The sequence below is a fragment of the Athalia rosae genome, chromosome 4, assembly GCF_917208135.1.
Source record: "Athalia rosae chromosome 4, iyAthRosa1.1, whole genome shotgun sequence".
Taxonomy (NCBI): Eukaryota; Metazoa; Arthropoda; class Insecta; order Hymenoptera; family Athaliidae; genus Athalia; species Athalia rosae.
This window is the reverse complement of record NC_064029.1, coordinates 17,131,672-17,159,075: the sequence shown is the minus strand read 5'-3', so window position 1 is coordinate 17,159,075 and position 27,404 is coordinate 17,131,672. Positions and strand designations below refer to the sequence as shown.

The 27,404-nt window shown below is 40.8% G+C and overlaps 4 protein-coding genes and 1 long non-coding RNA gene across 5 annotated transcripts; 3 read left to right on the top strand and 2 right to left on the bottom strand.

The window, feature by feature from the left end:
* Window positions 1-24: 24 nt before the first annotated feature.
* Window positions 25-16,935, bottom strand: LOC105693839 (ubiquitin carboxyl-terminal hydrolase 31). The gene is made up of 4 exons (XM_012414037.3): window positions 15,699-16,935; window positions 5,275-5,648; window positions 3,757-5,167; window positions 25-3,667 (listed from the first exon to the last, which is right to left on the bottom strand). Exons 1-4 carry the CDS (start codon window positions 16,668-16,670, stop codon window positions 3,548-3,550), a joined length of 2,877 nt encoding a protein of 958 aa, XP_012269460.2. The 5' UTR covers window positions 16,671-16,935; the 3' UTR covers window positions 25-3,547.
* On the top strand, window positions 10,625-13,206 carry LOC125500784. Its single transcript, XR_007278249.1, has 2 exons — window positions 10,625-10,794; window positions 12,679-13,206. It is a non-coding gene; the product is annotated as an uncharacterized LOC125500784 (long non-coding RNA).
* Window positions 16,936-17,652: 717 nt separating the features above from the next.
* On the top strand, window positions 17,653-19,767 carry LOC105693754 (major royal jelly protein 2). The gene is made up of 6 exons (XM_012413879.3): window positions 17,653-17,979; window positions 18,044-18,314; window positions 18,675-18,810; window positions 18,913-19,103; window positions 19,159-19,308; window positions 19,556-19,767. The coding sequence occupies exons 1-6, from the start codon at window positions 17,801-17,803 to the stop codon at window positions 19,760-19,762; spliced, it is 1,134 nt and encodes a 377-aa protein (XP_012269302.2). The 5' UTR covers window positions 17,653-17,800; the 3' UTR covers window positions 19,763-19,767.
* Window positions 19,768-20,430: 663 nt separating this feature from the next.
* Window positions 20,431-22,644, bottom strand: LOC105693772 (major royal jelly protein 1). The gene is made up of 3 exons (XM_048654706.1): window positions 22,349-22,644; window positions 21,327-22,252; window positions 20,431-21,104 (listed from the first exon to the last, which is right to left on the bottom strand). Exons 2-3 carry the CDS (start codon window positions 22,240-22,242, stop codon window positions 20,878-20,880), a joined length of 1,143 nt encoding a protein of 380 aa, XP_048510663.1. The 5' UTR covers window positions 22,243-22,252; window positions 22,349-22,644; the 3' UTR covers window positions 20,431-20,877.
* Window positions 22,645-23,376: 732 nt separating this feature from the next.
* On the top strand, window positions 23,377-25,216 carry LOC105693753 (major royal jelly protein 5). Its single transcript, XM_012413878.3, has 3 exons — window positions 23,377-23,601; window positions 23,666-23,921; window positions 23,990-25,216. Exons 1-3 carry the CDS (start codon window positions 23,378-23,380, stop codon window positions 24,635-24,637), a joined length of 1,128 nt encoding a protein of 375 aa, XP_012269301.2. The 5' UTR covers window position 23,377; the 3' UTR covers window positions 24,638-25,216.
* The last annotated feature ends 2,188 nt before the right edge of the window (window positions 25,217-27,404 follow it).

Genomic DNA, 27,404 nt, shown 5'->3' with positions numbered 1-27,404 from the left:
GAGTAGATCATTTTCTGAAACGTGTTTTAAGATTTTATCATCAGTTTTATTCAGGCTTATGCATCGTATCATTGAAATCAAGTCTTTTTATATCAATTTCTACCGTTATAATGTTTTTTTTATTCAACGCATGCCCGATTGTCGAGCTTTTATCATGTATCTGCGAAGCAAACCCTAAATGACACAGTCACGACAGTCGTCGCCTTGTTGAAAAATATGCGAATTCCCCAAGACTTTTTTTCTTTTTCTCTAATTACAGAAACCGCAGATGGACTGTTCGGGTTTTTGGTATTAGTACATTTGCAGAAATACCAAAACGAATTGCGACTCATTCGAAATTCATAAAGATCCGAAATCGTGTTACAACTTTGGTCGTTTAATGAACATTGCTTCAGTTACTGATACCGAGACAATTATTCATCCTGAAGAAAGTTAATACTGCACAAATAGTTTCTATCAGCTAAGACTCTACTTCGCAGATCAGAATAAATCTCGAGAATCAAGGAATTGTTGAACAAAATATAGTGCATAGCGTGTGGACCGAGATATTCCACTAGCTATGCAATATACTATTTATATTAATGTCTACTGTTATAATGTTGTTGTTTGTTATGTGTCTGTTCTGCATGTATGGGTTTTTCATTCAACGATTAGATAAATGGGGTAGGAAAGAGGGGGATGAACATTCGACAGATTCGAATTGAAAATAATGATAGAAATGTTTGAATATTCTGGATCTCGCTATAAATTGTTATAGTTATTATTAATTAATGCCCGGATATTTTTAGTCGGTGCTGCACTTCGCACCTGTGGCGACATTGGAGGAAAAATATATGGTATATATATAACGTATGTATATTACATTGTATACCTGAAGGCTCTGAGGGTATCGGAATAATATCGAAAGTTTAATTTTCATTTTTATATATATTATATAAGGCATTTATAATAGTCACCGAAAACGCCATGGTCGGGTGATGGAAACTTCGTGTTATCAGTCGTTAAATTTTCGTAGCTATTTAACATGTAATATTGTTTAGTCTAAAAATTATCGTTATTAATATTACTAGAGTCAATAACATTGTAACGTTGGTCATTTATCTTAGTGTCACGATTTTTTAGCGGTTTTCATTTGAGTCGGTAAATAGAATTATTCATTTAGTTACTTACTTTTTCATTCTGTTTTTACTATAGATTTGAACTCTTTCTAAAAGTGAGAATCATCAAACCCTACAAGTTTACTTCAGCTCTTAAGTATCGTTACACGATTGTAAGTACCTAAGAATTATAGGGTTGAACAACCTGATTATAGAACGTTATGGATATTCGCGAAAAGGAAGTTCCATACTCTTTGATGATTATCCATACCTACTTTGGTATCCGCTAAATTATCGAATTTTGTAAACTAAATATACGAAGTTTACAACAGATCGAACTATGCATATGATTATATACACGATATACATTTGATTTTTTTTTATATACATACATGTGTATTGTATATAGTTTTTCTTTATAACTAGACTAGCACTTTACGCGATAATTATCATCGTTAATCAATCTACAGTCGTACATCATTACATCCGATTAACCCTCAGAGCCGAATCAAAAAACGAAAAAAAAAAAAATGAATCAAAAAACAAACATCACTAATCTAGATAAGTGAAATTACAGGATGTATAAGGCTTGACAATGAGCGTATCCACATTTCCGATGGATATAATATTTGAAAGTGGCTTAAATTTCAAATGGACAGAGTGATTATTATCAGCGTTTTATATATTACTATAACATATTCATTTCTGAGCGAACAAGATATAAAATATTTCAGAAAACTTCATCGTAGTGTTCGTTATAAATACGAAAATTTCTCGAGATTTCCTAAAGATTTTACCGTCTACTAGAAGATACGGACTAAAAAAAGATGCGATGATTGATGCAAAATTTTTAACCATAGACGTTACATGCAAAGGACACTCAACAAGTGATCTGAATTTTATTTCATATAAATTTACAATGAATACCCGATATTCATGAATTAAAATAAAAAAAAAAATTAAAATGACAAAAAAACCGGTGGAATTATTTCATAGAACTGTATGAATGCTGTATCTTTAGAATAATGTTCGTTTGAGTTTCGTCTTTCGATATCGTTAAATTATCGTTTTCTCTCATCTAAACTCTGTCCACGGTATGTGACTAGCAATAATGTTGTTAATTATAGTAATTTGAAAATTCTTCAAATTGAGTTTTTTTTTTTTTTTCTCATCTCCATCTCTCTTCTTTCGTAATAACGACAATCTGGAATGATTATGATTCGTTAAAAATTGATGATATAATATTGATATACAACTGCTGAATTTCATCGGTTTAGCTACGATCATTAGTCGGTGTAAACCGACACGAATGACGTTGTATTAAAGTGTTATACATAATAATTCATATAGTACATGGTAATAAAACGTTATACATAATGCAAATATTATACCAATCTCGTTATTCTATGTATGTTCAATGTTAATTAGTCGATAAGGCCACTAGTGGGTGATACAAATACAATATAAATATTATATCTAACGCAGATTCGTCAATGTAATGCATTCCAATTTCACACCACGTTGGAGAAGGAGAATGTATATATTAAAAAGGGAAATGAAGAGGGTTGATTATTGTTCACACTATTCGAAACAGAGTACATGAGTTTTTCGGTAGTTCAATAAGTCGAACAAACTACGGTTTTATATCACCAAAATATCAAAATCTAAATCCCTATGATTAAACCTCTAGTCGGTGAAAATTGTCAAATAGAAATGCATAATGACGATGACATTTAATTGGTGAGCAATTACATTACCTCTCTCTGATGTATAACAATCTAGGTCGATAGGAAGAAATAATCTATGTATGGAAAGACCCCTCGCCTAACTTTGGCGTAGACACTTCCTACGTTCAGAGGACGGTCTCCCTATAAAACTACCTGCACAAAGTATGTATATATATATATATAGATTCTATATAACATTTAAATCATACATTGGTGTACAAATATGTACGTTAGATAATATATTATAAATACGTAAATTACTCAAGTTCAAACGATAGAGCATACAATATATAATGTATTTATATTTTAAATCAATAATTAGAAATAGTTTTTTTTTTTTTCTGTTAAAGAGCGTTTTATTTTTGAGATCTTCATTTTATTTTCGTCTTATCTTCTTGCACGATTCTTATTCCCTTTATTTTCGTCTTTTTTATTAAACTATTTCCAAAAACTGTACACAAATTTCGTATGCATACACGTCATCACTCGTCAGACGAACAATCACACATGAATCAATATTTAAAATACAAAACTTGAAGATTATATTCACTGTCTTTTTACTTACAACAGTTTTTTCAGACTTTCGTAAAATGACCATCTTTTAATTAATATTATCAATATTTTCTTTTCTTTAATCGTTAACATAAATTGCGAATCAATTGCCGCAACGTCCACCACCCGCTTTACGATCGGTCGGGACTTACCTCCGACTTAAATTGTGTGTTACAAAGTCGATTCGTGTATAACAGCGGGTTCTGGCTCACCGTTCTCGTTATGAATTAAAGCTGGGAGTAGAGGAGTCAGTGCAATCGACGACGTTTTTCTGACCGGCTTCGGTGACGCCTGAAACACAAAAGATTAAACCGCACTGAGTAACTGTGATTTATTTGCCTGAATCACTTCGCTCGTCAAACAAATTTTCAATTGCTCACCCATTCTCTTCTCGAGGGTGCTTCGTCGTCGGAGTAATGATCGATTTCTCCGGTGTCAGTTTCGGTGGCAACGTTTTTTTTCTTCGGTTGAAGCGTCGCGTAGTTCCTACATCCTCTGTTGAAGTTGTTCAAATTTTTCTCTTCCACGATTTTATCCTGACACAGTACCTCCTGAGATTTACTCTGCTTGTTGCCGGCAACGTTACTCGTATTCTTATTACTGAAGTAAAACGGCGGCATTCTCGATACCCAATGATCGAGGCCCGACCCCGCGGAGCTGGTTGAAGCTGCCGAGGAGTTTCCAGCCGAATTATTGGTGAGTCCTCTCCTCTGATAGAATAACATGTAAGCTGCACTCGTTATCAGATTCGTATCTGTTACGGCCTCCACTCTGGTATCGTCGAAACAATACCACTGAGTATCGTAGGGATTGCGACAAAAGGCCGTGTAATGACCGCCCTGAAGGTCTTGCCCATGATGATTGCAGATTGCGTAAAGATCGTAAACATTTTCGTCATACTTGGGAAGGTTTTGTCTGGGCCTCGGTTTCTTCCACGGCGACCAACCCAAACCACCGAGCATATTCAAGTTGGTGTGCGTCTGCATGTTATTGTGCGCTAAGTGCGGTGTCATGTCGAATCCGTAGAGGGGGAAATCAACTAGCGTTGTCAATTTGGAGGTGGACCTTTGCTTGGACTGTTGCTTGAATCTTTTCAAATGAATTACCAGAATATCCGGCAGGGACCAGAGTCCAAGTTTCTTAACAACTTCTTGTTTTCTGTTACAATACGGACAGTGCCAAGCGTCCTCTGCTCCCAGCACTTCGGCTCTTGTGTAAAGATCGAAGCACTCCTCCAGCGTGACAGCACCTCCTTGTTCGGAGTTAGTCTTCAACTGTTTGACGCTAGCGTGTTCTTCTATCTGGTCGGAATCGTCCTGAATGATGTTACCCTTCGTAGCTTCGTCCCATTCCAGGATTAATTTGACGTGTTGCGGTCCCGAATCATCCGCACAGAGAGCCAGAGCCTGTTCGATTTGTTCCGTGTAAAGGGGGTGCTCGATGCAAGGATCTATGCAAGGATGCTCGTCCTGTACAGGAGTGGCGGCGGGATCCGCTACTCTGATATTAAAGAGACCCGGACTCTGACTGGATGTCAAAACATCGTCCGACAATGTCGTATGCATCTCTTTGAGCAACAGTTTCTGAAGATCTTCGTACGAAGTTTCTCTGGACACCTGCATCGTGTAAGGACTACCGAATCTCTCCCTGAGATCACCTTTGACCAGAACGTTTATCCATACGAGTAAAATATAAGCCTGCTCCGTAGGTTCCTTTAGCTGAGGTAACTCTATACAATAGAGCGGATCGTTTTCCGTAATCACAGATAATGGCTGGCAGTCGGAAAAGGTCCTGGAAAACAGGAAATAAAAAAACACGTTCAATTTATGAAGGATTATCGACGAAGAAAAATACAAAGATAGAAATGAGATGCCACGGAGTGTGTTTGTCGTAAGTACCTGTGAAATCCCTCGTCGTGTACTTCTGTAAGAAGCATGTGATCTTCCTGTATTCCGGTATCGCTGGCTAATATTTCTCTCAGTTCTTTGACGTTCGCCGCTTGATTGACGCTCACGCCAATTTTCACCTGTCTCGGTTGTTGCGACGTGTAAAGAACGTTTATAAACAAATTGATCTGTTTTTGATTTTGCGGTACCGGTACAGAAACGCATAAAAAAGGATCGAAAGTATTGGATTGCCTGTGGCATCTCGGGCAGGTCAAACTCGACCGAAATTGTGCCTGGAAGACCGCGTGGACGAATGAATTATTGCATCTCACGTGATTAGCGAGAGTTTCCGCCGCCACTATGTCATCTGGTCTGCCAAAAGAATTCTGAAAAAATACAAGCAAATAACGAAAAAAAACTTTAATCAATGAGACTTCGATATATTCATCGTGCGCATAATCAAAAAAATCAATGCAACCAATCATTCAAGGTTTCGATACTCCTGTAATTATATTTAATTGTAAGCGAAGCGTTCTTCCCGCTGATCGTGCGGAATTATCGCAAGATGCGCTCTTCGAAATAAAGAAAAAGAAGTAATTCTCCTTTTTTTTTTCTTCTTTTTTTTGCTCAAATCTTTTCTCCCCAAGGCTACAGAATCCGACGACCGGGATGAACCGATGTACATACGTATGTCAAGTTATTTATAAATATTCAAAAACCTACTTTGTCTGCGTTCCCCGACAGAGTATAGGAATAGTCATTTAGTCACGCGTCGATTGATTTCGGTGGTCGAAAACGGAACAGCTGTAGAATTTTGATTACGAGAGAGAGAGAGAGAGAGAGAGACGTGGGTAGAAAAAAAAGATACGACTTATGAGGATGTGTAAGCGCCGATGCATAAAATATACATCTATTGACCGAGTTTTAAAATGCATCGGTACGATATACACGAGAGAAAAATTAATCTAACTCCACATTCGGGAGCAATTTTGAAATCGGAATACCTAACTGTTCACCTATACGTTCCGGAATTCGGTTATCTTACGATGATTATCATTATTTTCGACCACTTAACGGATCAACCTCGATTAAAAAACCCGTTTTCATAAAATCTTTATTGATCCTCGTGACGTTCGTTGAAGAAAAAACACACACTGCCGCACGTCATCAAAATCGCAATAATTACATTGTCTGGTCGAGTTTTGATTGCGCTAAAATTAATTTTCAAATCTCTCACCTCTTCCTTACCAATAAACGAATAAAATGAGCCAATAAATTTCGTTGACGCTGTGGGAGAGAAAAAAAAAAATCTATATACTCCGGGCTAAGGGGGAGGTATTGAAATTCACCGTTGGGGTTCACGTTTCGACGTACATTAAACATACAACGATACGACCTGAGTACGTACCCGTTACGCAACTACGGTACGAATATAGATTTTATTAAAGAGTTCCGTGAGCTGTACGTAATACACACGCTCGCGTACCAATGTTAATTGGACAGAATTTTTGCCTGACGGAAATCGCGAGGTCAAAATTTAAATGCGAAAATCTCCATCGATCATGAACGATCATCATCCACGTATACGTATATACGTATACATACACATGTATACGTACTTCAAAAGCAGCACGTGACTGACAAGTTTCATCCATTTCAATTGCTTTCGCACACACACACACATCAGCGAACGAGGCTTACCATATCGTCAACGCGTGCACACTGACAAATCAACATGCAATTAACCACTTCCGTTTATCGCAGAAATTATTGTACGACAAATAAAATCCTCGCAATTCTATATAATATCACCGACTTTTGCACGAATTCCGTTACGGCTTGTATCGAACACGAAAATAAACGAAGCAACACAAAACTAAAATAATAAACGCGACGATGATAAATTGTTGCATCGTTAAATATGTCGCATACGCATGCACGTGCGTTTACACGTGTGCGGTATGACGTGCCTCCCAGGTATAGTATATATAGAGGCAAAGTGAAATCGTCGGATTTTCATACAATGCATGTAACGTATTCGATTTACGCGCTGACCATATGTACGCGGGCGAGCATACAAAATCTACGTACAGAGATAAATAATTATTGAATCAAATCAATCGAGAATTGAATCAAATTCGATAAATCGTACACTGCAGCGGCGTGCAGTCGCATTATCTACAATCTCGCAGCTGTTTTTAGAGTATGAAAAATCCGATTATCGTAAGAACGGCCTAGATTTCGCGTGAGATGTAACGTTCCGTGTGCAGAGTGCGGTGCATCTGGAGGAGAAGAAAATAATAAGCGAACGAATCGAAGAATTGGAAGAATCCCAAGTTTGAATTCTTGAAAATATTGTAGAATTACGAATTTCAAAATTATCGCACGTACCCGATATCGCGTTGCGAATATCTGCGGTTGGTTTATCGTCGCGATAAAAAAATAAAAAAATAAATGTAAAAGCAAAAAAAAAAAAAAAAAACAGAAGCCTCTTTCGCTCGTGTGCATTCTTTTTAACGCGCGCAACGCTCTCGCCGGTTACCGTATATCCGAGGAATGCAGCCACTACACATGTGCACATGGTATAAGTTTATATGTATACAATATGCACATACCCATGTGCAACGCGTGTGTACATGATACATATATATATAAGTATATAGATACGTACATAAGAGCCACTGCAGTACGTCGATATGTAGGGCTGTAATAATTACCAAGTGACTTGGAGATATGATCTGATTATACGGAAGCCCGTCGCGCTATGCAGGCCGCGAGAAGACTTTTCGCGGTTCTTCTTCTGCTATGTCGCGTTATCATCGTCGCGAAAATCCATCGCGGAAGTAAAACTATGTGCGTTGAATGAAAAAAAAAAAAAAAAAAAAAATAAGAAGAAAAAGAAAGTTTTTCACAGCGTATCGGTGCAATAATTTTCTACAGTTTTTTTTTTTTTCATTTTCTTTCTATATTTTTTTTCCCCCTCGTCACCCGATTTTTTAAAATACCCAGAAAGTTGAACGTTCCGTCGAACATGTTTCTATACGCACGTGAACGTGTCCGTGTTATAATTAATTTTAATGTACAATACGTATGTACATTAAATTATACACACAGCGATAATATTTATCGTATTATATACCCGGTCGTATAACGTAATAAAGTTCTGAAAATAGTATTCGACTAGCTAAATATACCCGGGGTTTAGCTATTTCGATTCTACAATTTTTCGTATTTTTTTTTTTTTTTTCTTAAGGCGATAAATAGAGGAGCGCGGTGGGGGTGGTGGTTTTCCACATGACCTCGCGACCCTCCGGTTATATCGGATGTGTACACACACGAGTCCTCCTCCACACACGTGAGCGTCTGAATAAATAGGTGTGTACGTACGTAGCGGAGAAAAACACAGAAAAAAAAATTTCGTATACCGGAAGCGGTGTGTACATGGGCGTGGTGGTTTTTTTTTTTTTTTTTTTTTTTGAAGGAAGAAGAAGCTAGGACAGGAACTGTAACGCAGGCGCCGGAAGTGCATCGGAAGTAAACTGAAACGAGCCATTATTAGAATCGGTTGTGGGGCTCGAAAGTGAAATTCGGGATCGTTGTACACCGGTGACCGTATCCTCCCCATAAAATGTGCGTCACGCTTCCGAAAAAAGTTGCTACTCTCGAGACAAAAAAAAAAGGGTGGGGAGGGGGACGAAAAATTACGATTAATTGATCGAATCGTCCTTTAACGAGTAGTTAATCAATCGATCCGGAGAACAGACGCACGTGGGAAATATGACGAATTTACGACCGTTGTAAAATTAGAGAAGTATATGGGTAGGAGCGCGTTAAACGTAGGGTAAAGATATAATACGGTAGCCCTCCTCCTCCTCTTCGGCCAGCGTTTTATAATTGTCTCGTTCCGATCGAATAAACGTGGGGTTCAGAGGTTCCGACCTCAAATAATCTGGAGTCAACGTAGGTATGCGGCGTCCGACTTATTTTCCTTCGCGAGATAAAGACAACGGGAGGTAATGATTCGCGCGCGAGACGGATCGGGCGAAAAGAGAAGTGGAAAAATTCGAAGAAAAATTAAAAGAGAAGTAAAAAATCAACGCGATCGTATTCGAAAAGGACGTAGTAGCGTTTACGTGTGCCGTGTTACGACCGATGTAAACGCTAAGCCCACGCGCATTGTATTTACGCTATAATAACAGCGTCGTCTATAGCGGAGTCTGGTGCGGTCGAAGCGACGGAGAGGAATAATCACTCGCGACCTCTTCGTGACCGTGAAAGAAGAGTCGGGGAGTCACGGTAGGCGCGTATAGCCGTTTGAGGCCTGCAATTTTATTATTGGTCAATGTCACTTCGGTGCATCAACTTATGATGTCACGGTACGTGGTTACGTTGTGCACACGTATTACGCGCGTTCTTTGTATATATTTTTATATGTATATATATATTCCAGCCGATCTGGACGAGCGATAAAAACTGCCGCATCGGCACCGCCGCGGTACGTGCGACGATGTCATTTGAATAATTCCACACCCGTTCGCTTTTCTCGTCTCCGTTACGCTGGATTTTCAGAACATCGGGGGAAAAAATTAGATGAAAATCGATCTCGTCTCATTCTTACACGACGTGTAAAATGGTCGACTAGTTCGCGTGCGTAATTTTAATGAGCCAGACGTTGAGGAGGTGCGTCTGCCTCCGATGACCAATATTCGAAGTTTACATACCGCGTATATCGCACGCCACGGATAATAATTTCAGGTATTCTTTTGACACCGTCGGAATAAAATCGCCTTGGCACGGTTCGATCGATACCCGCCCCCATCGATATGGTATACCGAACGCGTTTCTTCTCGTGTGCGTATATGTATGCGATGCGTACGGTGTCATTTGAGACCTCGAAAAATGAGCCGCTGCTGTAATTACGCGCATAATTATGAGAACGTGTGGTGATTTCGGTGAGAAGTAGCGACGATGATTGATAGAGACAAAAATTAGAATTTTATAATCAGACAATCGAATAGAAGAAACGAAGATAGCATTATTCGGAAATGGAGAAAACTGAGCGGATAAAGTTGTTGGGGAGAAATAGAAAAAAAGAAAGATAAAAAAAAAAACCAGAGAAACCGGAGCAGCTAGCCCAACGTAATGAAATAAATGCGACGCGTTCCTCCGTAGCGTTTCCAGGCTGCACGTATATTCCAACATTTGAACGCGTTTTTATCTCGATTATTCAACCAGATACGTGTCCTCCTAGGACTACCTAACCCGTTCGTTAGATACCTCAACGCGATACGTACACGTACAAAGTTGTACAAAAGTTTAGACCTTGAATTTTATTTTTCACTTATTATTTTCCACCTTTTTTTTTTTTTTCTTTTTTTTTTTGTCGTTCATTTTATTTTTTTCGCTCGTTTCTAATTCGTCGTTACACACGTTCGGAGCTCCGCCGCGCTCCAGCCATAGCCTAGGCATCGCGCGCATAGAGACGTAGTAGATCTGTGACATAGGCAAGCATACGAACACGGTCGTGTACAGGTATGTGCGAATGATAAAGTATAATACCAGTTACAGAGAGAATCACGTGTTTCGTGGTGCCAATCAAATGAGATTCACGTTTCAAACGCCCCCGCGGCTACATCACATAATGTAACCCGCGTCGCCGGTTATATATCACCGCGTACAACGCAACGTAAGCCTACTGCAATTACATAACTTGCAAGGAGATTTTTTTTTTCAAGTTATCCAATCGCTGCGGTCGTCGTACAGTCGGCTCTTTTTTATTTCACTTCATTTTTCCATCCGGGGTGATACTTCGACGATCCTTTTCTCTATTCGCGACGCAATTGAGGCGAGATGATCGGCTATTTTGTTGTGAGAAAAAAAAACGAAGGGAAATTAAAAAATTTCAAATACGAGTCAGCAGCAGGGGATCGCGGTGCTCGCGCTCCGGATCGACGAATTACGTGGGTGGATATCAAATGTACCCTGTTTCTCGTTTCGTATTATACGACGTACACGCAGCTTCGTGACCTTCTGCGGCTCGGGCATGGTCACGGAATTATGACACGTATAGTATAACAATCTATACGAAATAGTAACCAGTAGAAATAGGTGTTCCTCCCACCTATACCACGACTTAGAGTTGTTCCACGGTATAGTTACTGCAACTGTTCCGAGATGATTCATTTTTTGCCGATCGTCAGAAATTTTATTGCAATCAAACTCCACGTTAGCGATGTACGTATACATCCAAGCGTAATTAATGAGTACATTAACGTACGCGACTTTGTGACGAGGAAGCGAATGGAAAGAAAAAAAAAAAATGAGAGAGAAATTTGAAAAAAAAAAAAAATGGGATTATTTATCGCGACGTACCGTACACGTTGAATCGAATTATTTCTCGTTGAGTTTCTTTACTTTTTTCTCGTCGAATAAAAAATTTCATGGACACGGTTCGATGCGGTGATATTACAGATAATCGGGTTACGAATACATAATCGTTTTATTGAATTTATTGCCAATATTGTTATATAAAAGATTCGTGAAATCGACGTTCGGCAATCGTACCGACTGACGAGTGCAAATAAAAGGCGAGAAAAAAAAAGATAATTTTCATTTTTTACTATCGCCGATGCATATGGTGTAATGAGGTTACAGGCGAATAATTGTTGGACAATTTATTTCTATTTCTAGACTATGTGCTATCGGTGCGTTTATTACAAGAGCACATGTGCAACTATGTATATACCTATGTACTTACATTCCAATATTTATTTACGTACAGATGTATATACCTACAATAAGTAAATGGCAAATATGGACTGACCAGAACAAGATAATAATGTTAAGGTAAATAAGAATCGTCGCCGAGTGTTTTGCCGGGCGAAAAATAAGACAAAAAAATTAACAATTTATGGATAGAAGGTGTGTAATAAATGTGCAAAAACTCGTCTTCGTGCGATAATGGTTCTCCGATCTGTTTCGAATCCAAAAAAAAAAAAAATTATATACACGTACAAAACAGAGTAAATAATTCGCGAATTGCTGACTGATTTGATTTATGATCTTTTGATTTCGTTAATATCCTTTCAAGCTGTACGTATACCTGTGTTAATCTTTAATTGACAAACGAAAAGAAAGAAAATCAAATGAAACAAAAAAAAAAAATAAATAAAAAAAATAATTACTCGTGATTTAATTTCACTAAACACGCGATATCACGTGACGATGTAATATAAATAGTGTAACAATATAACTCTCGCATTTGTCAGCGTCGTCACGACAAATATGACGTAATTAGATATAAATCGGAAACCGAGAGTTCTCTAACCCCATCATCATCATCATCATCGATATGCTTATGCGAATGAAATCGAATAAAATAACAAAACTTGTAACGATAATAAATTTTCCCCACAGGAAATGAGCGCGAGATCGAAATAAATTCCTATCCATCTCGATATCGAAGTGGAGTAGGATATTTTTACGTTCATGGTCCGCACAGCTGATGGGAACGTCCACGCGCAGCGGAAAGAAAGAGAGAAAATACCGAAGGAAGAGAAAAAAAGGAACAATTAAGATATACGTATATTGCAGTCATACTTTATTTATGAGCAACGAAACCACAGACGCTAACCCAACCCGAGAACTGTGCTACTACTTTGCTCTATGAGTCCGCAAGAACCCTGTACTGCATGTTAGAATAAGGGGGACAGCGAATGAACTTTGTACCCGCAGAGCGGAGAGTCGGAGAGATAAATACATTAAAATAAACTTTGATTTAATCACCTTTGATTAATCGAGTTCTTCTCTCTCCAATTAATGGGACAAATCGAGGATAGGAGAAAACGGAATGGAATGTAAATACAAGAAACGTGCGACAAGATCGACAAATAATTCACGTGCTGTATCGAACAAAACTGTGAATAAAAAATGCAATTAAATTAATTTTGTACAACTTTTGTCACGTTCGTTAATTAATACCATACATATCATCAATTCGGGGGCTAAGTGCAAATGAGAATGAAGAATATCAAATTCGTATACCAGTTGGATTCATACAGCAACTATAATTTGAGAGAGAAAGGAGCAAATCGGAGTCGTCGCCCTCTGATCTGGCGTGCGGCGTATTGAGAAAAAGAAAAAAGAAAAAAAAAAAATGGTAACGAGTCGCTACTCTACTCCGATGCTGCCGCAGCCGAATGAATGGCTAGAAAACTTTTGGAATTTTCAAAGTAGGGCAGAATTATCGGAAATTTTACGGGTGCATGGGTACGTAAAATACGAGTACGATATCTACCCAGGGTAACGATGAATATTTATGCCTTTATTCGGTGCACATTTGTTCGTACCGTAACTATACGCCAAAGCTTCGCATGGACGAGCTTCAAGGCTTTATTATCTGAATCCGAACGGGCGTAATTATTGCTGAGACAAATAACAAATATGGAAGATTAGATAAGAACATTGCCGCGGCTTTTACTCGTTTTTCTGCTATTGTTTATTCAGGACGCCCCGCGACGTTTTGAAAAAAAAAAAAAAATCTTCGGCCGCCAGCGTTATTCGCGTAGGTATAACGCGAAACGTAATTGCACAAATGGGAGTCGACGGGTCGATAATCAATCGGGCTGATTGCGAAAATCTTGTAAAAAAAAAACAAAAAAAAAAAACTAACGAAAAACCTGGAATCGTTGAAACAGATTTACGATCTACGGTCCGGTGCCGGTTACGATGTGGACAATTTTCTAATCCGACAAGACGCGGGTTGATCGCGTTATAAAGTGGGTCAAGATTTTTCTACCCTCATCCGCGAGGTAATTGATCGAAAGGTGATAAGTTTTTTCACCTTTTTTGCTCCGCCGATTTTCGATTACGATCGAACGGCACCTGCGACGCGTAATTTAAGGACACGCTAATTCGTGTCGTTGTCTCTATTGGCGATGCTGCGTCGGTCAACTTCATCGGAATTGAAGCGGTTGAGATAGTAATAAAGAAAAAGAAAAAGAAAGAGGAAGACGTCGACGGGTAAAAAAAGAGGTATGAGGAATGCGAGCAACCTATACGAACGACGACGACGATGTTGAACGTTGAACTGTTTTAAGGCGACTTAAGATCGCGAGTCTTCGTTGCTTCGTCGTCACCACGTCACCAACTGTGGCCACGGAGTAGATAAATGTTAATTGGCAATTATGCCTAATTTAGAATCCAAGTTATTTTACGTTTTCAACTTTTACCGTTAACCAGGCATTATCGTACACGAAATATCTACTCGTGCAAGGCTTGAATTATCCGGATGCACCACGCTCTTGACGTTTTTCATTCATGTATTCCCCTTTTTTTTTTGTCAGCATTTAGTTTCATGGGCGCAACTCTGCGAACACGTCGCAACATAAGAGAGAACCGCGAAGCTGTGAATAACGATATTTTATTCTCCGAACGCGAAAGAAATTTAGGTGAAGGTCTGCTGCCCTCGTCTGTCTGGTTGACTGCTACTACTCTGCAGACTGCTACCACTACAATTACTTCGGATCTCGTTGTAACAAATATAGGCGGTATAATACAGTCCAAGGATAGAGTTCGGATTTCTACACGAATCAAGAACAATGATTCCAAGTATAATTAATTTAAAAATCCAGCAAGTCATTCCAACGAGGAAAGTAACTGTGACACAATAACAATATTTATCGGTTTCACTGACGATCGCCGACTACTCTTCTATCCCCCCCTTATTTTTTTATTTCTTATGCCATCGTATTCACGTCGATGTATCACGTTTGCGTTGCGTCTCCTCTCAAGAGTTAAGCTAATTGGAGTAATTACTTGAATTATCATGCAGTAGCTATTGTGTACTGAAAGAAAAAAAACCTACTATGTTGCTCGTGGGTTCTCATTCCACACTTACGATCATGCGACCGTACAGAGATTACTCTCCCAATTAGAACTGGACGATAAAGTAAGTCTCTGGAATGCGGGCTGCTGCTCTTATATGTATGTATATATTTATATGACTCTAACAGTCTACATAGCTGAAAATCTAAAGCTGACAACACAGACAGATATGACTATTTATAGAAGGAATATCAAACAGTTTACAACAGTGACTAAAAAGAAGCATTTGTTATAAGAACTTCAGAGGAAATAATAAAAATGGAGAGGTGACTAATATCGTTTACCAAAAAGCTTTTGGCTGGATGGAAGAACATATAAGATCATGGGAAAGCCCAATAACTTTGAAATAAAAAATCTTAAATCTAGAAATAAACAAGTACAAAGCGTCGGCATATTCTTGGGCCTCTTGGGTGCAATTATCTAGAACAATGCCTCTGAGTGTCCACGACCTCTTTTGCAATACACACGTATCGGTAGAAACTCTCGACGAAAGTTATTCATCAATGCTCAATAGAAAGTTACAAGATATAATTGAAATAAATCCAATTTACCTTTATAATCTTGTACTTCTTTTTGGTAGCCTGGTTCAGGTCCTCGTGTACTTTGTCCAAAAGCCAAAGCAGAAATTCTTGAGCGTCATGCTGCAGATTTCCTCTGTATTGACTCCCGTATTTATCTACAACACTTTTAAAGGCAGTGCTCATCTCCGGGTCGTATTGGCAACTCCATATTGCCTTGAGGAGCAGTGCAAGCTGCTCAGTAATTTCACCCTTGGTTCCATATTTCTTAGAGTTTAGTTTATTCCTTCTCGATAGATCAACTTTATACTGATCGAGAACAAAATACTCCGCCAAAATATCAGTGTGCGACAAGCACTGAAGGACAGCGTTCATAAAGCAGGTATTTCCGTGATTCCTGAGACCTATTACACCGGGAACTCGATCCAGAGGTATGTGCGCTGGTCTCGGAGGTGGAACCCTGATATCGTTTGTACTGAGACTCAAGCTATCGCAATTTGTAGGTTTCTGATGCTGAATCCCTACGCTCGACATGTGCTGTACCATTTTGTTGATCAATTTCTTCCAGGAAGGTCGTCTGAAGATTTTTCTGTTAACTTGTTTGTTGTTGTCAGCTTGTCGCTCTCCATGATGGGAGAAATTGGATCCGTGAAGTTGATTTTGGTGGTGATTATTCTGGTCCAAGTTGCTTTTTAAGTTTCCCTTAACGCTCTGGGTCGAGGTGGTTATAGTAGTCGTCGTGTTTGACGAATCCTTAGACGAGTCCTTATGTTTTATACGACGTTTAGACATTTTGCCCAAAGCTGCTTTCTGAAATGGATTTTTGGGCAAAGTAAAAGTCCGTCTAAATCTGGCACTGCTCGTATTCGTATCTGAATTTTTATTGACAAGCGCCGAATCCCCGTCGATTCTTGGCACCGACTTTCCTCCTGACACTTTAACCTCTTCCACGCCCAAGTCACTCTCTGACACCGATTTCATTACACCGATTTTAACACTGTTCATTGCTCACATTACACAAAACATTTTTTACCGCTCTCTTCCATATTGGCGACCTAAAATTCACTGGATCACATCTCCCCGGTATTCACTAACCCTTTAAAACAACTCGAATAAAATAACGTACGTCAGTAACCGAACCAACAGACTGCATTTAACACTCAACGCTCTCTACTAACTGCTGTTACCGTCAACGAGGATCTGAGGCTAGCGGCCATTTGCCAAATATGATTACGATCATCCGACGACGACGCTTGTCCGAGTCTTTTCTGGCCAGCACTGAGAGGCGCCACAATACTGCAGCATCAGAATTGCATTTTATTGGGATAATAATTTATTATACAGCGAGCGCCGTCTGGAGGGGGACGAAGGAACGAAGGATGCACTTTATGCACTTTTCGTGTCGGTAAAGAATTGTAGGCGCACTGTTTTAATTCCCGCCCGCGAAACTGCATAACTTGCAACTGAAATTAATTTCTTGAGTAAATTTCCATGATCTCCTAGCACTCTCCTAACGTATGCATTTTTTGCGGAGTTTTGAGCTTCAAAATCGTTTTTGGAAAATCTCTATACGATCGCTAGGTCGGGCAGGGTATTCGATCAAAGATTTATGGACAATGATCGCTTCAGAGTCGCATAACTCGTGCAAAAAAAATCGTACGAGAAATTAAAAAAACACGTTTTGAAGGGCACACTTCAACCTTCAAAATGACATCAGAAAAATTCAAATCCAACGTTTGAGGCACGCGGTGCACTTTCTCAAAGTCAAAAGTTGTCTCCACATTTTCTACGTGACTTGAATCAGAGAGGTGTAACTAGTGAACAAAGCAAGGTCATTCAAATCGGCAATAGGCATCCGAAAGGTGAAGCTTCAAGCTTCAAAATGCTTTTTTTTGCAACTCTTTACCTCAATTTCTCGAACAGTTATGAAGCTTCGAAATCGGACGTTTTTCGGAGCGAAAACAGGGTGGTCCGCTAATTTTTGTGCGTAGTCTATTCCAAACTGACGGCATTAGAATATGAGAACATCTAACGTGTAATATTTCTGCTGATTATCGCACGTTTTTATCCAGTCTGCGTTTACTTTACAATTATTCTGATTCTCTGCTATCATACCGTACATAGTTTTCGCTGCAATGGTTGCATTCACATCATTTGACTTATCGTTGACGATTCTTCTTCTGATTTTTAATATCCACCCTCGAACGGTTCAACTAACATTTGCCTGGAACTTTTCGGACGTTGGACTTTCCCAAAATGTACTTATATGGAGATTTACGATCTGGAGAAACAGAGCTTATCTAGCAGTACCCAGGTATGAAATCAAGTGCGCCGAAAATTCAAAGGAAACCGATATAAAATCTTCCGAAACGAAACAGATGGGACGAAAAATCTAAACCACAATTCACGTTGCTCGAAGCTCCTTGGCCTGAAACCGCGCAAATCAATCGTTTGCAAGTCGGCGCGATAAGTAGCGAAATCGTTCCATATCCCGATGCGAAATCACAAGAAGATGGAATCTGCGAGGATCTGCAATCCATAACCGGGATAGACACGGATTCGAGGGGACGTCTTTGGGTGCTAGACGCCCCGACACTCACCAAGTGTAAACCGAAAATAGTGATATACGATTTGCGCAGAAACGAAAAAGTATGACCGTTACACTTGTCATATATTTTTCCATGTGGCTCAAAGAAATTGACAACTTGATCCGCCCCAACTAATCAGATCCCCGCAGTCTCTAAACATATTCTTAATCACAGTAATTACACATCACGCATTGCAGTTACGGTCAACTAATTCCCATTATCGCATCACTCATGTGTGTCCTCGTAATTTGAAGTGTTCATATATTTTCCCCTGTCCACGGCACAACCTGTGTAATTACCTTAAATAATTAATTATCAAGCCGCGTACCTGTGCATACGAATTCTGCGATATTTTATCGCCGAACTAGTTCGACGGGGAAATTATCCCGATGGAATAAAAATGTTAAAATAATTTATTCAGGTCGCCGAGACAAATCTCGATGGGATTTCTCCTCGTCATTTAAAATGCCTCGTAGTGGACCCCGTCCCAGGTCAATGGGGTACTCAAGCCTACGTCAGCGACCCTGGAGACGAAAATCTGATCGTTTACAGTTTAGGTAAAAAGAAAAAAAACAACGAAAAAGAAAGAAGAGTAGCTTTTACAATTCTTTTACCTCTCTGCCAGAGACTCATAAGCCTTTTTCACACGTGTAATACAGCCCAGAGAAGTTGGTGGAAATTGAAACTGACGAAGGACGAATCATTTTTTCCTAAGATATTCACCACTGATTTGGCAGTGTCACGTAAAAGTTCAATTTTATATTTCACGGGTTACCAATCAGACGATTTGTTCGGCATCGATTTGGAACCCCTAAGAAACGGGGGCGGGTTCCTCAACTTCCTGAAAAATGTTAGTATACTCATTCCCGTGAAACCACCGAGTGCAGGACGATTTTTTTTTCCAGGATTCTTCGATCGGAAACAGTTCGGTTTCCTGGATCGGTTCAAAGTTGGGATCGTCGTCCGGACTCTTCTGCGATCTCCGGGAGGGTCTGCACTATTTTATGGTGACGGAAATGGCTAGCGTCAGGTGGGACTCCAAGGAAAAATTGGAGGCAAGAAGGATAAACGAAAGTCATTGCGTAACACAAAGGCGATATAATCGCTCCTGTTTTATGCAACGTCTGCGGAATTCGCGTTACAGTTGTTATTGTCTTTACTGTTGACCGCAGCGGTCAAAACAGGTTTTCCGATTCAAGCGTGGAGATAATTGGGCCTGGGTTAACTGCCGGCATGCCGGTCCCCTCGATTATTTTTCTTGCGATTCGCAACCAACGAGGTTTTTTTTTTTATACTTTCAAGGCGGAGGGCCACTCGGTGATCGTTCAGTCCGAGGCAGTTCCATGTGTAACCGACTACGCCTTCGACTCGCAGAAAAACGTATGGGCGATCGCGAACGAAAGACATCCGCTGAGAAAGGGCAAGGGAAGAACCGGGTACTCTAAATACAACGGCAAAACCAAACGACGGACCGTCAAAGTCTGGAAATACAACCCGTTCATATTCTGAACCGATATTGAATGCTGCGATATTTCCCAATAAATTCATCCGAATCGTCGGATTTAATCGATCAGATAAAACGAGTAGTTCATAATTCATTACCCCAGATTATCTCTGATTAATAACACGCGGCACCGGTTTCACGTTTACGCCTCAATTACAAACGACTGAACCGAGCTGTAAGTACATATTCGTCAAACGGTCATGAGAAGCAAATCTTCTCAATTCAAAGTTATCCAGGATTATAGGAATATTCCAATGCTTCATTACTTCGTTTTTTTTTTTTTTCTTGTTTTTGCTTTTGGTTTTCGTTTCCTTTCACACAAGGCCCGGATCATGTCCGCGTGACATTTACCATTTTAACGTTATGAATTATAATTGGCAAAATAGTTGCGCAAGTAGAGGTGTCTGTATATGACAATCGATCGGATCGGTTATGATTGATACATACAGAATTCCATTATCCTCGTGCAGCCCCTGTGTTCGAGAGTAAAAAAAAAAAAGAACGTAAAACTTAAAAAGAAAAAAAAAAAAAAAAAATACCGGCCGTGAAACTGGAACGTAAGGTGAAAGTAATATCGGGTGTGTAAGAATTGAACTTTGCCAAGTCCGAGCATCGGATATAATACTGGAACTCGATCAGCGGTTACATTATTTATGACAGCCCGTGAAACTGGATAACATTTGCGATAACCGACCGTAACAAAGAAACCCACCCACGCACACACAAACAAAAATCACGTACAATAATTATCGTAACATTCTTTAATAATTATTTATAATTTTACATATCATCGGCAATGGCTCTGTCATCATCCTCGAAATAATTTCCTACCCTTCGTTCGCCCGACGAACAAAAAAACCAACAAAAGTTTGATTCATTCGAAATTTGGGGAGCGAATTTTTCAAAATAAATTTTGCACTGGTCAATGTTGTCCTCTGAAATTGAACTCCTGGAGAGAGAAAAAACCAAATAATAATTACGGAACAACCGTTTGACTAGAATATCATCATATGGATAAATTGTAATTTCGAAGTGTCTAATGAAATTTTCAACGACGGAATTGAATCAACTTCTTTCTGTTCTGGTTGTTTCAATTTTCTCGGATGATCATAGGGCGTGTTCAGTCATCGCAGGTTTTTATCAGGGGATGAAGCACGACGGAGGGACCCGTGCAGCCCACTGTGTTCTGAATAAAGTCGTGGAAGTTGCTTTCGAGGACCCACATGAGACGTTTGTAACCGGGTACAACGGCGGTAGCGAGACGGCAATCTCCTCCCTTTTGCACCAGCAGGAAGTTGTCGCTCTTGAACGCCGTTTCTGTATTCCACATGTAGATATCCGGTTCACCTGAACGAAACGGAGGAAAAAAAAAAAAAACGATTCCTCAATATCTCGGTACGCATATGTACGAGGAGAAATTGCGCAACCTCAACGCTCGCGTTACGAAACACGCTGCGTTAAATGTACAACGAAATTACCCAGGCAATGAGTTTGCGTTATTAGCGGTGAGTCAACGTCGGTGAAAATGAAAGAAAGAAAAAAAAAGAAATGAATCGTTCGATCGCTCACCTCTTCTTCGGAAGAATATCGATACGCCGTTATCGGTTCCGAGCAGAACAATCCTGTCGTTTTTCACTCCGACGTCAACGACGGCTCCGTTGGTCGATCCCTTCCGGAGATGCTGAGTCTTGATACTGAACATTCGGCTGGAGCTCAGGTAAGTGAAGTACAACACCGAAGTGCCGCACGACTTTCTCGCCAGAGCCAAGTAGAGGACGTCCCTTCGCGCACATCCGAGTGTAACGGCCTTGGGAAGGACCACACGGTATCCTTGCATCTGTACGGCGTTGTAAACGATCAGTGCGCGAGTAGCGGCGTCGGATATGTAGAGGAAAACTTGTCCGTCCGGGGTGGAATCGACGACGAGATACTGCAGACGTGAAGCGGAGCTGACGAGGTTTCCGAGATCGATGACCTTCAGGACCTTTCCGCTCTTGACGTCGATCGCGAGGACCTTCGGTGGGCACCGTCGAACGGGTTGGGCGTCCAGGGTGTTCACGATTCCCACGTCGAGGACCCAGAGATTTCCCGCCGAATCCACGTCGAGATCGACGACGCTCTGGATCGCCGCGCAATTGCCCTCTTCCTGCATTGCCCAGCAGGGGAAGGGAGCCACGCTAAGCGGAGAACAGCCCTTGTTCTTCAGGGAAACAACACCGAGGGAGAACGGGACTCCGGTCTTGAAACGCGGCATGGCCACGTAAGCCTCGTCCTTGTTGAACTGTATCCTGGTTGAGATTATGTTGCGGGGAACGTGACGTCCGTTCTGCTGATATATGTTCTTCGTACTAGCGCACGGCCATACCAAATTTCTTCCCGATATGGTGAACGAGTATTCCGGTATCACCTGCTTGTCGCACGACGATCCCGACGCAAAATTTACCGCTGCGAGGGCGCAGATTGCGCCCAAAAGGAGCTGATTCATCCTGTTGGATCTACAGGCGAAACGAAGATTGGTTAAATTTGGAAAGATTGCGGCGAATTTGAAGGGATTTTAATAATTTCTTCGTCCGACACGACGACGAGCTTACCAGATGATGTGTTGAACTGAATTGACGAAAGTACATGTGAAATTCTTTCGTCGCTGATATATATATAGTCCATGGTCAGATATACGTATTTGTTTGTACGTTTGTATAATAATAATCTTTTCATTTTTTTTTTTTTTTTACTGCACCGAACGCAATGCGAAATTTCGAAATATGCTACAAAATTAATTGACCGTTGCATCGTCCTTCTTCACGACGTACGTTTTGCTTCTTTTTTCTTTTCCACGTAGAAAAATCGACCTTCGTTGAATCGCCGTCATTCGATTTCCTCCTCTTCTTCTTCGCCGTACAACGGCCAACGCGAATGAGGATGTTTATGGAACGAGAGAAAAGAAATCTGTGTATATATTTTTGCGGAAAAACAGGAAGAGACCCTCCGAAGTGGCCTCGTAACTTCCGGAATACAATATCGAGTACTCGGTACAAAGATTTGAATTCGAAAACGAAATAATAAAATTCATTTGGAGAATATACATCATCGTTGTGCAAATGTATAGGATTACGATAGTTCAGCAAAAGTTGTAATATTAATAGCGCAACTTTCGCCGTACGAGAAACCGCAAAGCGAGAAAAATTGTTTGAAAAAAAAAAAAAAAAAAATCACGCGTAAGACGAAACGATCTTCGCGTATGAAATTCCAGCCTCCGCTATCCGATTGGAATCTGAAAAACGAAATAATCGAAATAATTCGCCGCATCCAAACCGAGGCGATTATCAAATTTTCGCTCAACGCACGAATTCGGAGCGTCGTAGGAATTTCACATACGATCGAAATTATGCGCTTACGTTTGCTTATACGAATCATTGTTTTCTGTTTTCTGTTATTACATTCGCACAACATTTCGTAAGAACATTTTCAATCGCTGCCACATTTATGTCCCGGGTGTATAAATATGTGGCGTAACTTTTATCAGGCCAGTCTGTCTCTCGTTGTCAGTCCCCGGGGACTCGTCGTCAGTTCGGTGATCGAAGTGAAAAAACGACTAAGAGAAGAAAATTTTTTTGGTAAAAATGCTGCCATTTCTAGCGATGGCGTGCGCCCTAGCCGCCTTGACAACGGCGTTCGACGTTAACCGGGTCGAACAACAGAGCGTCCAATGGACCGGTGGGTCTTTCGAATGGCCGTGTCCCACTACCAAAAAGCTTTTCGTCAACAGTGGCCAATACCTCAACAAACATATAATCGCCACTCGCGCCGCTATCTACAAAGACGAAGCCATTCTGGCCCTGCCCAGGTAATTAGCACGACTTAAATCACGAATTTCTCATATTTCGCCGATCCGTTTGTCTCTCGTACAGATTCAAGTCCGGCGTACCCGTGACCGTTGCCAAAGTTTCTCTGAAGCCGAGGGGTTGCTCGGCAACTCTGACCGCTTTCCCTTGCTGGTCCCTCCAAGAAGAAGGTACCTGCAGCGCGTTCCAGAACGTAGTGGACCTCTTCCTCGATCCCCACGACATCGTTTGGTTCCTGGACACCGGGGTGGTCAGAACCCTCGAGGAGCCGGTCTACAGATGCCCGCCGAAGGTCGTCGCCGTCAACGTGAAGACCGGAAAGGTAAGAGGCATCGTCTTCCTCCATGCGTGACCGTCGTTCACGTTCTCTTTCCGCTTCTTTCATCGCAGGTCGTCAAGACGATCGACCTCGGTGGTCTGGTCAGTCAGTCTTCCCGTCTCCAGTACCTCGTCGTCGACTACTCTCAGGACGGACGTATCACGGTCTACGTATCGGACGCGGCGTCACGAGCTATTTTGGTCCTCGACGTTAACTCCGGCAGCAGTTACCGCGTGATTCTTCCTACCGCGGTGACGACGGGCGCTGCCCGCAGGGACGTTCTTTACCTGGCGCTCATCCGTCGCTCCGACGGCAGCAGTTGTCTGGTGTTCACTTACCTGAGCAGCTCCAGAATGTTCACGATCAGGACCGAGTACCTGAGGAAGGGATCCGCTGCCGGCAAGATACACGACCTCGGTTCGAAGTCGAGGAGCATCGTCATACTGGGAACCGACAACGGGGCCGCTCTGTTCTTCAGGAACGAGGCGTCCTCGCAGATCTACAGATGGGACAGCGCTCACTGCTTCAAACCGGAGAACTTCCAACTCGTTTACCAAGGCAGCGAATGTCTACTGGCCACCCACGTAATCGTCGACTACAAACGCGGACGTATGCGCGTCCTGGAGTCGAATTTCCCCGATTTTATTCAGGGAACCGTCGGATGCGGGGCTAATCAAGCTCTGACCATCATGCAGGGATACACTTCCTGCGATAGCTGAATCGAATAACGATCAATTTGAACGTAGTCGATACATTTGAGGAATATAATTAATGATAATGCTAACGAATGCTCGATTTTGTGTAAATAGATCACGATCGCGTACTTGGAAAATTGTTTTTCCCTTTCTTTTCTTCTTCTTCTTCTTCTTCTTCTGTTCCTGATTTTCATCCGTACTATTGTGGAGGCATCGTGTTTCAAGCTAGTCAAAGACTTTCAAAATTTCTATCGATTTGCCGAAGAATTTTTGCGTATTCGCTTTGTCGATCGAACAATAAAAATCGAACGAATAAATGAATGAAAAAAAATTATGAACGTTAATCGATCGTCGATATATTATCCCGTCCACTACGTCCTCCAATCACGGTTCTGTATGTTTTTTTATTTTGCAGCTTACGCCCTTCCGTCAAACTCCACATCTCAGGTACTGTAATTACACTGAAACGCGTCTAGTGAAATTTATTGCGGTATTAATAATAAATCGTGACTTGCGCTACGCGCCGCATGTTTTCGAGTCAACGAAGTGCAGTTTCCTATCGCAATGCAAATTCAAGTTTTTTCTTCTTCACTCGGAAGAAAAGAATAAAAAAAAAAAAACGAAAGAAAAGAAACCAAAGTACACTATTTGAATAAATGAACGCGTGACTGCGGTACCTATGCCATAATAATAATTGGCTTTTATAGAAAGGCTCGGTAATTAATTAATCAATTTCTTAACATAATATCCTGATCAGATAAAAAAAAAAAAAAAAAAAAAAACAGAAAGACAGGCTTGTAAAATTTTCTACTTACACGAACATCGAGACCCAAGCCAATGGAAAATAATTAATTTCGCCAAGTTCGCGAACCTCCGAGTCCGCTGGTAAATAAGAACGATGGAAAAATCACGTGGGCGTTACAAGCCGGCGAACAAACTTACACGCGATAATTAACATCATGTCCCATTGTTTATGACCGTAATAACGTTGTTTTATTTTTTTTTTTCTCTTTCTATTCATGTTGAACAAGATTGCGAGACGTTTACAATTTTATCTAGCGACGAATGTACATAGGTTCGACATCCGCGAACGATTTTCCGACAAAAAAAAAAACGAAAAATATTATCACCGCAGGAATTGCAGGTGAATTGTTTTCAGCGGAAAATTACGAAGGTATATAAGGGAAATGCGAATAACGCGTATCGTTTCGCGAGAATATATCTGTACGTGTAATAAGTGAGTTTAATTCTCGAAAGGTTTGAACGGGGTATAATCTCATACGTGTATCTGTGTACAGAAATAATACACTCCTCTTTTACCGGGACTGGTTACACTCCAGTAACTTTAGGATCAGAACCAACGCGAGCTTTCCTTTCTAACAAAAGCGAGTAGAGGTATATCGTAGCCGATCTAACGTATCGCATACGGCATGCGTGCCGAGCACATACCGGCACATTATGTGCCGTTACACGAATGTGCGATAAATTCACCTGCGAGTAACATCGATGGATACACATGATTATGTAATGTTATCATTAATATTATCCGTACGTGGATAATTATTATCCCCCAATAGTCGGAGGAGGTATACGTCAAAGTTTTGCTGCCGGTTCTGGGCGAACCGTAACAGCGGTGGCGTAACAACAGGATATGACCGATAAAACGATTGGTGGAAAAAAAAATCGGAAAAAACGGGGTGTAATCGAACCAGTTCGGAATTCGCGCGGATCCGGTCGGTGGTGTTATAAAAATTTTCAGTCATGTCAAGTTTCATTAGCCAGCGTTATCGATTATTACTCATAGAACTCGTGTACCTGTCCAATGTACAAGGAATAAATTATCCGGACGATCGAGTCCCCTTTAAATCGTCCTTCGACACAATCGTTAATTTATGATTAACTTAATTGAGAAAAACCTAAATCTAATAATCATCGGATAACGACGAGTGTGATTCATTGCGTCATTTTATCGCTAACTCTCGGCGCGGGAACGTAACGTTTAATTATAAAGCCGGTTGATTCGGGACGTGAACTGCACTCTGCGAAATGATATCCGTTCGCAGGACCGCAATCGACGCGGTAAAGGGAGGCGTGGTTATTTCGCGATAAAAGCTGCAGGACTGTCGCGGGTGTCCAGGTGATCAGAGAGAAAAATTACGTCGCGAGACTCGATTGGGATTCCGTGTTTCGAATTTATTTTTTACGAAAAAATTCGACGATACGTAATACGTTGCGATTGAGTGTCGACCGCGATGACTGTGCGACAATTGGTCCACGACCTTGAATTTCGTCTCGAACCAGTCAATAACGAACGGCACTTTCGCTACGAAGACAAAAACTTACTCGGGAGATACTATCTGCCGTTTTGTGCCGATACCGCGATACTTTCAATATCTACGATCTGATGTCAAGGGCGTTTGTCCGTGCAATTCAACAGCGACTACCGTATATGACATGAGTCGTTGATCGTTTCTCGTCGTAAAGAAATCAAAATTCCTTTTATTCGTTCTCCGTCCCTCCGCGTTGCAAGTCCCGAAATTTTTCGCTAGCTGCTTTGTACTCGAATTTATTCTATTTTGATTGTTCTCTTTCGCATACGAGTAATAAAGTACAACGCACTGGCGTTCGCTCGATTTTTGCGAAATTCCCGTTCGAAATCCGGAGCGTGGACAACGGGGTCATGAAATGCCGACGGGCGTCATTTTTGAACGGCATAAAAATAACCACCGTTCCTCATTTTGCGTTTAGCAAAAATTTTGGAAAAGAGAATCTGGAATTATTTCCGTTTCGC

Excerpts from the sequence above, each read along its gene's own strand:
- LOC105693839 (XM_012414037.3), bottom strand. The coding sequence starts at position 16,670 with ATGAACAGTGTTAAAATCGGTGTAATGAAATCGGTGTCAGAGAGTGAC. Across the intron at positions 5,168-5,274 it reads CACGACGAGGGATTTCACAG|GACCTTTTCCGACTGCCAGC; the intron begins GTACTTACGACA and ends CCTGTTTTCCAG. Across the intron at positions 3,668-3,756 it reads CACCCTCGAGAAGAGAATGG|GCGTCACCGAAGCCGGTCAG; the intron begins GTGAGCAATTGA and ends TTTGTGTTTCAG.
- LOC105693754 (XM_012413879.3), top strand. The coding sequence starts at position 17,801 with ATGGTTGCATTCACATCATTTGACTTATCGTTGACGATTCTTCTTCTG. Across the intron at positions 18,315-18,674 it reads ATTTGCGCAGAAACGAAAAA|GTCGCCGAGACAAATCTCGA; the intron begins GTATGACCGTTA and ends TAATTTATTCAG. Across the intron at positions 19,309-19,555 it reads ACTCCAAGGAAAAATTGGAG|GCGGAGGGCCACTCGGTGAT; the intron begins GCAAGAAGGATA and ends TATACTTTCAAG.
- LOC105693772 (XM_048654706.1), bottom strand. The coding sequence starts at position 22,242 with ATGAATCAGCTCCTTTTGGGCGCAATCTGCGCCCTCGCAGCGGTAAAT. Across the intron at positions 21,105-21,326 it reads GATATTCTTCCGAAGAAGAG|GTGAACCGGATATCTACATG; the intron begins GTGAGCGATCGA and ends CGTTTCGTTCAG.
- LOC105693753 (XM_012413878.3), top strand. The coding sequence starts at position 23,378 with ATGCTGCCATTTCTAGCGATGGCGTGCGCCCTAGCCGCCTTGACAACG. Across the intron at positions 23,602-23,665 it reads GCCATTCTGGCCCTGCCCAG|ATTCAAGTCCGGCGTACCCG; the intron begins GTAATTAGCACG and ends TCTCTCGTACAG. Across the intron at positions 23,922-23,989 it reads TCAACGTGAAGACCGGAAAG|GTCGTCAAGACGATCGACCT; the intron begins GTAAGAGGCATC and ends CTTTCATCGCAG.